This window comes from Zingiber officinale, chromosome 8A (assembly GCF_018446385.1).
Source record: "Zingiber officinale cultivar Zhangliang chromosome 8A, Zo_v1.1, whole genome shotgun sequence".
Taxonomy (NCBI): Eukaryota; Viridiplantae; Streptophyta; class Magnoliopsida; order Zingiberales; family Zingiberaceae; genus Zingiber; species Zingiber officinale.
Genome location: NC_056000.1, coordinates 20,169,746 through 20,179,354, shown reverse-complemented (window position 1 = coordinate 20,179,354; position 9,609 = coordinate 20,169,746). Strand labels below are relative to the sequence as shown.

At 42.4% G+C, this 9,609-nt stretch overlaps 2 protein-coding genes across 2 annotated transcripts; one reads left to right on the top strand and one right to left on the bottom strand.

Moving 5' to 3' along the window:
- The first annotated feature begins 2,239 nt into the window (after window positions 1–2,239).
- Window positions 2,240–3,512, top strand: LOC122007946 (probable GDP-L-fucose synthase 1). Its single transcript, XM_042563484.1, has one exon. It carries the CDS (start codon window positions 2,301–2,303, stop codon window positions 3,291–3,293), a length of 993 nt encoding a protein of 330 aa, XP_042419418.1. The 5' UTR covers window positions 2,240–2,300; the 3' UTR covers window positions 3,294–3,512.
- A 33-nt stretch (window positions 3,513–3,545) lies between these two features.
- LOC122010589 (protein FAM133-like) lies at window positions 3,546–3,971 on the bottom strand. The gene has a single exon (XM_042567107.1). The coding sequence runs from the start codon at window positions 3,969–3,971 to the stop codon at window positions 3,546–3,548; it is 426 nt and encodes a 141-aa protein (XP_042423041.1).
- Window positions 3,972–9,609: the final 5,638 nt, after the last annotated feature.

Genomic DNA, 9,609 nt, shown 5'->3' with positions numbered 1-9,609 from the left:
ACAGGTCTCACTGCCAGAACCCATCACTTCCAGTTAGTAACAAAAAATCAAAACTCAACCTCTACAAACCTATACAAAAACAAATGCTACCCAATTCCTCCAAATCTGATATCAACCACAGCTTAATTAACAAACTCACCAGTTCTGGATCAGAGGTAGCTGTTGGTGGCTACAACGGCCGGAACTAGGGCACGGAAGAGGCCGCAAAGCAGTGATAGGGAACAGTTGTTGGCGCAGGCGTGATCGAGAGTGAGGGGGTCTCGGAACAGATCTGGTGGCCGGCACTGCTCTGTGCGACGGCGGCTCTCGGCTCCCGGCGATCTAAGGCACGGCAGAGGACCTCAAACCAGGGAGCTAGGGCGCAGAGAAGGGGGAAAAACCGGCGGCGTCGGCAAGGCCCGGGCTCCGGGTGGTCGACGGTGGCGCCGACACTAGGGCACAGGAGAAAGGGTAAGGCCGTGAGATGAGTGTCGCGGGCTGAGCATAGAATAACAGGTCGGCTCTGTGAGTTGCGGCCGGCGGTGTCTCGTCGGACCAGAGGAGGGGAGAGGGAGGCAGCGGCGTCGGTGAGCTCGGCTAGGGCACCGAGGGGTGCGGCTCGGGAGGAAGAAAAGGAGAAAAGGAAGTGGCCGAGGGATTTGTCGCGAGAGGGAAGGAAAACCGCCGTGGGCAGTTAGGGTAGGCGTCGGCGCGAGAGAAGGGGCTCGGGGAAGAGGGAAACGGTGAGGGAAAGAAAACAAATAAGAAAAAGGAAAAAAGAAATAATTAAATAAATCTTTTCCTCACTTAAATGGGTAGCCTAAACAGGCTTTTTCGGACCCTGTTTTTATCCCCGCCAACTCGTCCGTACGAGTCCCGAAAAATTTCCAAAAATTCTGAAAAATTCCCTTATTAATATCCGCCTATTTCCCGGTATTTTACATCCGCTGTGTATTCGACTTGACTTTGTTACGATATTTTCGATCGTTATTCACCCCCCTAGCGAACTCTACGATCCAACAGAGATGACCTAAGCAGATAATCTCATGCTGTCAGCAGGGCTAGTTTCTGCCAAGCTTCTGGTGGTACGAGTTGTAGAGTTGATGCAGTGCGTAGAAGAATCGGGAGTCGATCACCAATTCGGGAAGAAAATTCGCTGACTAAGATACCGAGACATGCATTCAACGCGATTTCCTTGAAATAGATTTGTCCCACCTCTGGCTATGCTTCGAGATTCTCTTAGGTCGTCTGTTTCCCAAGATACAATGGCAAAACAAACACTCGTTGTTCATAGCGAACTGAGAATGCACCCGAGTGTTATCACAAGTAGTTCAACCGAACGAATGCACGACTGAGAGAAAAAAATTAGGGAACAAAGGTGGAGGAACTCTTTTGCTTTTGCTTTTGCTCTCGCTCTCGTTCTTGCTCTTGTTTTACTTAAGATCCTATCTCCTTATATAGGAGCACTCACCTTGCCTGCAATAAATGATTAAATTATCGTCATTAATAGATTTAATGTCTTTATTAATGTTGAGACATTATGAAATCATTATTAATGAGTTTAATAATGTCATTAATACCGAGACGTTACGAAGTAACCATTAATAAGTTTAATGTCATCATTAACATTAATAAGTTTAATGTCATCATTAATATTGAGACGTTACGAAATTAACATTAATTTTATATTAATACTTCTTTTACAATCTTAAGTAGGTCATAAAAAGAGATTCAAGTGGTAAAATGTTAATTTATTACTTGGGTAAATCATTCAACGTGCGCAAATCGTGCTCGCAAACGAGTCAACTTTGGTTCAGTACAATCCAGATCCTGAATTTATAGTCACCCCTACGTACCCACGCGTGAGAAAGTCTCTCTCCATATATATGTTTACAACATCAATACATATATCATAATTTAAACCAATAATAAAATTAAGAAACTTTTAATATAAAATTAATAATTCATGTATAATAAAATTTCTTCATCTGGGCTTCTTTCTATTCATATTTTATATTGACCCATCTAGATGAGCGCAACCAAATTGATAATTATTAATGTGATGATTTAGCTCATTTTAGTTTTTTTATTTTTATCTTAATTAGTCTTCGCCTCGTAGCGTGAGAATTCTCCAGGGTCATTTTTTTATTTCTAAATTTATTACGCAATCTCTTCGGATCACGTGCCGCTCACATGACCTTCCCCTACCCTGAAGTCTCACCCTTTGTTAAATTCCGAACCGCTGCTCGATTCTTCCCCCGTCACCCACGCCGCCAGACTCCAGGGATTTCCTCTTGTTTACCCCTCCCTGCCTCGCTGTCATGGGTGCGGAATCAGCGGATGCCGCGGAGGAGATCCCCTCTTTCCTCTCCGACACCGCGGCGAAGGTGTTCGTCGCTGGCCACAGAGGTCTGGTCGGATCCGCCATCCACCGCAAGCTAGTGGCGCTCGGCTTCACCAACCTCCTTCTACGCACCCACACCGATCTCGACCTCACCCGCCAAGCCGACGTCGAGGCTTTTTTCGCAGCGGAGCGCCCCCGCTACGTCATCGTCGCGGCGGCAAAGGTCGGCGGCATCCACGCGAACTCCTCCTACCCCGCCGACTTCATCGCCGTCAACCTCCAGATCCAGACCAACATCATTGACGCCGCCCTCCGCTGCGCTGGCGGCGCCGTCCGCAAGCTCCTCTTTCTTGGATCCTCCTGCATCTACCCTAAGCACGCCCCCCAGCCCATCCCGGAGTCCGCCCTTCTATCCGGCCCGCTCGAGCCGACCAACGAGTGGTATGCCATCGCCAAGATCGCCGGCATCAAGATGTGCCAGGCCTATCGCATCCAGCACGGCCTCGACGCCATCTCCTCCATGCCCACCAACCTTTACGGCCCCCAGGACAACTTCCACCCGGAGAACTCCCACGTCCTCCCGGCCCTGATCCGGCGCTTCCACAACGCCAAGGTCGCGGGTGACAAGGAAGTGGTCGTCTGGGGCACCGGCTCGCCCTTGCGCGAGTTCCTCCACGTCGATGATCTTGCTGATGCAGTGGTCTTCCTCATGGACCGGTACTCCGGCTTGGAGCACGTCAATGTTGGGAGCGGGAAGGAGGTGACCATAAAAGAGTTAGCGGAGCTGGTGAAAGAGGTGGTCGGATTTAAGGGAGAGCTCGTGTGGGACAAGACGAAGCCCGACGGTACGCCGAGGAAGCTCATGGACAGCTCGAAGCTGGCCGCAATGGGGTGGGAGGCGAAGATCCCCCTCCGCCAAGGACTGGTGGATACCTACAACTGGTATGTGGAGAATGTTGTGGAACATTAACCCTCGTTCTTCTTCTATTACTGCATTTGACGCATTTCAAGAAGGAACAATCAAAGAGTTTCAATAAGTGACAAATCCAGTGGAATTTTTTCTAACAGTAAATTCCACCAAACAAGTCATATTCAAGGCAATATTGTTAAGTAAATTTGCAAGTTATTCTATTGTCAATTAGATGCTACCTTGAAGTTTGAAAATTCCGATGTGAAGTTTCAGAATCCACTCTTTGATGCAGTATGGCCATAACACATCCTGTTAATGTTTCTTCTTTTTCTTCATGATCTGCTCATTTTGATCCTTTGCTCCCCCAATTTCTTCTTCGATGCCCAAATTGTTTCTCTGCCTTTTATCTGAGATTTCCAAAATGACTTCTTTTGGATCCCTTTTATGTTTCTCCTTATCTTTCTTCTTCTTGTTCCTTTCTTCTTCCAATGCAGGTTTTGGTTCTCTTTTTGGGTCAAGATTGCTCATTTCCTCAGTTTCAACCATCATTTTCTTCTTCTTCCTCCCTGTATTCTCGTTCTCTGCTAACTTCACTGCAGCTTCGTAATGCTGGCCATTTGCCACGAAATTTCTGGAGCTTGTCAAATTCTTCGCACTTTTCCTCCTTTTTTTTTTTTTTACTCTTCTCTCCGTAGCTTCCATGTTCAGCTTCGAATCCTCTAAGATCTGCGTTCCCATTCGCCAAAATTGGAGTTTTCCCGATGTCTCCGTTGGACTGCGCTCTCAAGGTCTTATCATCGCCGGCTTCAGCTTTATATCTGCTCTATTTTTTTTTTTTACTTACGTCCGTCCTCGTCTTTCTCCTTTGATACGGCACATGATGGTGGGGTCGGAGAGATGACGAGGTCGGAAGTCAAGTCCTCAAGACGGTCAGAAGTCAAGCCCTCAAAGTAGTCAAAAGTCAAACTCGCATGGCGGTCAGAAATCAAGCCTACATGGTAGTCAGGAGTCCGGTCTACGTGGAAGTCAAAAGTTCAGTCTACGTGGCGTTCAAAGGGTCAGGTTGTAGGATGGTCTTGGTTGGGCCCAGTTCTGGGCACATGAACTTACGCGTATAGGTCGGGATATGCAAATCAAGGATTACAGGCCAGGACCCCAGGTCAGGACTTATAGTCTTGCGGCACAGGGACCAATGTGTATAGGTCGGAATATGCGTATCAAGGATTACAAAGTAGGATTTATAGACTAACGGAACAGGATAATCGGACTAAAACGTGCAGGTTGGAATATGTAAACCAAGGATTACAGGACAAGATCACGGGTCGGGACTTATAGCCTTGCGGCACAGAACACAAGGAGCCAAGCGTGTAGGTCGGGATATGCAAACCAAGAATTACAGGACAGGATCATAGGCCGAGACTTATAGCCTTGCGGTACAGAACATAGGGAGCCAAGCGTGTAGGTCGGGATATGCAAACCATGCAAATCAAGGATTACAGGACAGGATTATAGGTCGGGACTTATAGTCTTGCAGCACAGAACACAGGGAGCCAAGCGTGTAGGTCGGAATATGCAAACTAAATATTACATGTCAAGAATCACAAATCGGGATATACGAATTGGAACGTATAGATGAAGGATATACGAATCAGGAAGTACAGGTCAGGAAACACAAACTAAGATGTACAGGTCGGGATAAGCAGAATCAGACTAAGGCATACAGGTCGGGACAGACGGAATCGGAATAAGGCGTACAGGTTGGGATTCAAGATAAGCGGAACCAGACTAAGACAGATAGGTCACGATACAAAGTAAGGCAGGTCAGAAGTTCACAAGATAAGACGGTAAGACAGGTCAGGAGTTCACAAGATAAGACACGCAGGATCGGGTTGGATGTACAGATCTGGATTTACGAAGCGGCAAATATAGATTAGCTTTAGGTCTTAGCCCACAGGTCAGGGTAGGCAAGTACGAAGACCCAGCCAAGGGATAATGGGCTTGAGAGGCCGCACACTACACGACAATCAAATAAGGGAATTGTAACCACCCTTCAGAGAATAATCACAGCATGTCAAGGAATATGTTAACGGTCTAGGGCTCGTTGCCCTCCCGATTCTCCTTTCGACCTATAAGAGGATGTCCCGTGTCAATCATCGTCAGACAAAGCCTGACACCCGACATTCCCTGACACTTGTCAGACTTCAGAAACACCCATAGTAGTATAAAATGAGAGACTTCGTCCTTATGCAGGTACGCTCACTCGTCTTTTCGCACTCGTCTTTTACTTTTCGTCCTTTCACTATGCTTCTGGGGAAAAAGTACCTGACTTGAGCGTCGGAGGGACTGATCCAGGGACTTTTTCCCTGATTCTTGGACTCTAATGCAAAGGCGACTTGTCTGAGTGTGCGCAGGGTCCTTACTTCATCATCTCCGTCATCACCCCCCGTCATCCGCTCGTGTAAACCCTTCCAACGGGTGCTAGATTGAGCAGGCTTCGCAACGACCTTCCGTCAACCTCGAGGACAGCGCGACCTGTCTCCATCCGACTTAGCTTCCGGACGGGATCATCCTCTATCAACGACTTCTCGAGCTCAGGGCGTCTGCGAGCGGCGCGTATCTCGCGGTGGAAGAGAACGAGCTCATCGAACACAGCGGCGGCGCGGTGGACGAAAGCGGCGGCTCTGGGTGGGCAGCGTTCTCGTTGGCGGCGAAGCGGGAGCACACCGCCGCTGCCTTCGAGAGGGAGATGGGCTTCGAGGAAACCACAGATCCTGCCAGGCTGCCGACCACCCTTAACGTTAACCACTTCAAGATCAGAGCAAGGATCGGAGGAGGGAGAAAGAGCGGACCTTGGGATTAGGGTGAATTCGTTAAATTAGAAAAATAGTTGACGAACCAGACAAGGAGGATCAGTTCGGCAAGTTTTTCTCTAGCCGTTGGGGTAAGTCAAAACTTACGCTTACCGTCCAGAAATTCAGCAGCTTTATTATCATTGCACATTCCATTTAAAAAAAAATCTATAAATAGATCGTACCTAGATGGCTAGATCAAACGGTAGATATCTGGTGACAAATAACAATTCTCACATATGGCCACATTCAGTGATAAGATGATCTGCTGTTGTAGTAAAATTGTGCTTATCCGACGTTCGGTACAATCCGTTTCTAAATTATATAAAAAAAAATAGATCATGATGTCAACTTATACTCATTTTAAGCATTTTTTTATAGTTTGTCCTCATATTATAGGAAGAAAAATAAATTATAAGGTTAACTTTTAATCAACCATCAAGTTAACTTGAGGTGGAAGGAGTTTTTTTTCCCGATATCATACGTCTATAAAAAATTGATCTCTTATTTCAGTATAATAAGTTTATCACTCTCTGACCAGCATCTCGTGGAGACACTAATAATGCAATCCGTGTGCATTACATTCGGATCTCTTGGTCTATAATCTCGGGTCTCCTCCTGCAGGTCTCTTTTCCCATTTGCACATCGGATCACGGTTAGAGTTTGATCATAATTGATTGTGATCTCTCTTGACTTCACTTTCTTATTGAGATTATAGTTTAGGTTGGGTAGGCGACTTGAGACCATCGATGGTGGATGGGTTGCCGAGCGCAGTGCAAGGGGTGCCTTGTCCATCGTTGGCGGCCTTCAGTCGCCTGTCTCGATTCAAGACCTAAATGGAAATGAAAATGTAAATTTAGAGAAGATCGTGACTAATTATGATCGAATTTCAACTATAATTTGATGTACAAATGAGAGTAGGGACCAGGACAAGAGGTCGAGCTCCGTTGGGCTTCCGGATCTTAAGAGAAAATTTCATTATACCACCGATATTATTTTCTTAACACGTCCCTTTTCCTCTCTTATATCTCTACAAATATTATTAAAATATTTTTTTACAACACCCGGTTGCTATTATACCTCACTCGTATAAAAAATAAATCAATAATTATGAAAATATAATTGTAAAAATGATAATAATAAACTATAAAAATATTTTAATATTACCTATAAAAATATGAGGAGTTTAATGATAATAATAATAAAGGTATTAGTAGTTAAAAATATAAAGAGAAAATATTTGGGCAAAAATTGAAAAGGCCACCATCATTGACGTTTTCCTCATATGGACCTCCTATTTTTCTAAAAACCAAAGTCAAATGAGTATTCTTCTAAAACATTAAGGGTGCGTTTGATTTGGTGTTATTCTTGATAACCTTGGTTATCCATCTAAGATTATCAACAAAAACCTTGTTTGGTTTAGGTATTCGATGATTCCCGAGTAATGTTCTATGCCCGACACGTCAGTAAAAGGGTCATGCAACCCGAAATCGGAAAACCTCATAAAACTAAGGTTTTTCTTGATTCCGGGGTTAACGAATTTTTTTTACCAAAAATACCCTCCGATAAGAAAAAATATGAAAAAAAAAAGAAAAAATGTAAAAAAATATTAAAAAATATAAAAAAATAAAAAAAATGTTTTAAAAAAATTAAAATTTTAAAATTTATTTTTTTAAAAAATAAATAATTTAAAAATAATAAAAAATTTTAAAAATAAAAAATTTAAAATTTTTAAAAAACTTTAAATTTTTTTTAAAATAATAAAAAAATTTTAAATTTTTTTTAAAATAAAAAAATTTAATTTTTTTATAAAAAAAACAAAAAAATAAAAAATTTATTAAAATTTTAAAAATAAAAAATAAATAAATAAAATAAATAAATTAAAATTAAAAATGTAAAAAAATAAAAAATAAAAATAAAAATAAAAATAATATAAAAAATATAAAAATATTAAAAAATAAAAAAACACATAAAAAAGTTAAAAAATATACAGGAAAAAGAAAAATAAAAAAACATTAAAAAATAAATAATAATAATAATAATAATATTATTATTATTATGTATAGTTGGTTTTGTAACTGAGGGTAATACGGTAAAATATTAAACTAGGGTATTCATTAAAACCTTCAAACAAACAAGTTTTTATTGTATTACCTAGGTTGAACCAAACAACATTGGTTATGTTTTATTCCCCATAACCTTGGTTATATGATTACCTGGTAATCACATAACTAAGGTTATACATGATGACTTGAACCAAACGCACCCTAAGTGCCCATTATTCCCAAAACCTTCCTTGAATCAGCATTATTGTAGAAGTTATCAGCTTACTTCTATAATATGTAGAAGTTATCGGATAACTTTTACAATGTATAGAAGTTAGTCAGTAACTATCATACGTTGTAAAAATTACATATTAATTTTTACGCGTTCAATTGTGATTAAATTATATTCATTAAAATATAACAAGTATCATGCAGTCCCATTGTTTGGTCTCCTCGTTAAAATATTGTTTTAATCAGGTTATTACTTAGAAAATAAAAATGATATAAAATCATCATTGTAAAAGCATATTATAGAAGCTAGATACTAGCTTCTACATATTATAGAAGCTAGATGCTAATTTCTACATATTGTAGAATCTAGATGCTAGCTTCATCTAGCATCTACACATTGTAGAAGCTATTATCTAGATATCTACAATGTGTAGAAACTAGATGCAAACTTTTACATGCAAAAGCTAGTTGCTAGTTTTTACACATTGCTAGCTTCTACAATTAGCTTTTACACGGCTGAATGATCAGATAATGTATTTATAGAAGCTATGTTAGCTTCTACAATTGCTAACTTTTACACGGTCTAATGATCAAATAATATAAAAGTATATTAGCCAAGTCACTTTAAAACGGATTGCCGAAAGGGACTCATTTGATTTTTTTTTTCTTAGAAAAACGGTGCCTATACGACGAAAACGCAAATGATAAACGCCCTTTTAATTTATATATATATACACACACTGCGATTTGTTTGTTGCAGCTGCATGCGGTGAACGAGTCGTGGCGATTCCACGTCATCCGCGACAAACAAACGAGTTAAGTTGTGTAAAGGGAGAAAAAATTGCATTGCAACCCTAGCAGAAGCGTCATCGCGAGGTCTCTTCTCTCGCTGCAAGCTCTCTCCTGCCACTACGAGCTCTCCCTCCCAGTCGCGAGCCCTCTCCTGCTGTTGTTATCTCTCCCTCCAAAATTGTATCGCAACCCTAACAGAAGCACCGCCGCGAGCTCTCCCTCTCCTGCCGCCGCGAGCTCTCCCTTCTAGCCGCGAGGTCTCTCCTGTCGCTGCGAGCTCTGTCCTTCCATTGCGAGCTCTCCCTCCCTGTCGCTACGAGCCCTCTCTTGTCGTTGCGAGATCTCCCTCTCCTGTCGCAGCGAGCCCTCCCTCCTAGTCGCGAGCCCTCTCCTGCCACTGCGATCTCTCCCTCCCAGTCGCGAGCTCTCCATCCCTGTACTTTGTTTGCTATGATTTTG

What these genes read in the sequence shown, in the direction of transcription:
- LOC122007946 (XM_042563484.1), top strand. Translation starts at nt 2,301, where the DNA reads ATGGGTGCGGAATCAGCGGATGCCGCGGAGGAGATCCCCTCTTTCCTC.
- LOC122010589 (XM_042567107.1), bottom strand. Translation starts at nt 3,971, where the DNA reads ATGGGAACGCAGATCTTAGAGGATTCGAAGCTGAACATGGAAGCTACG.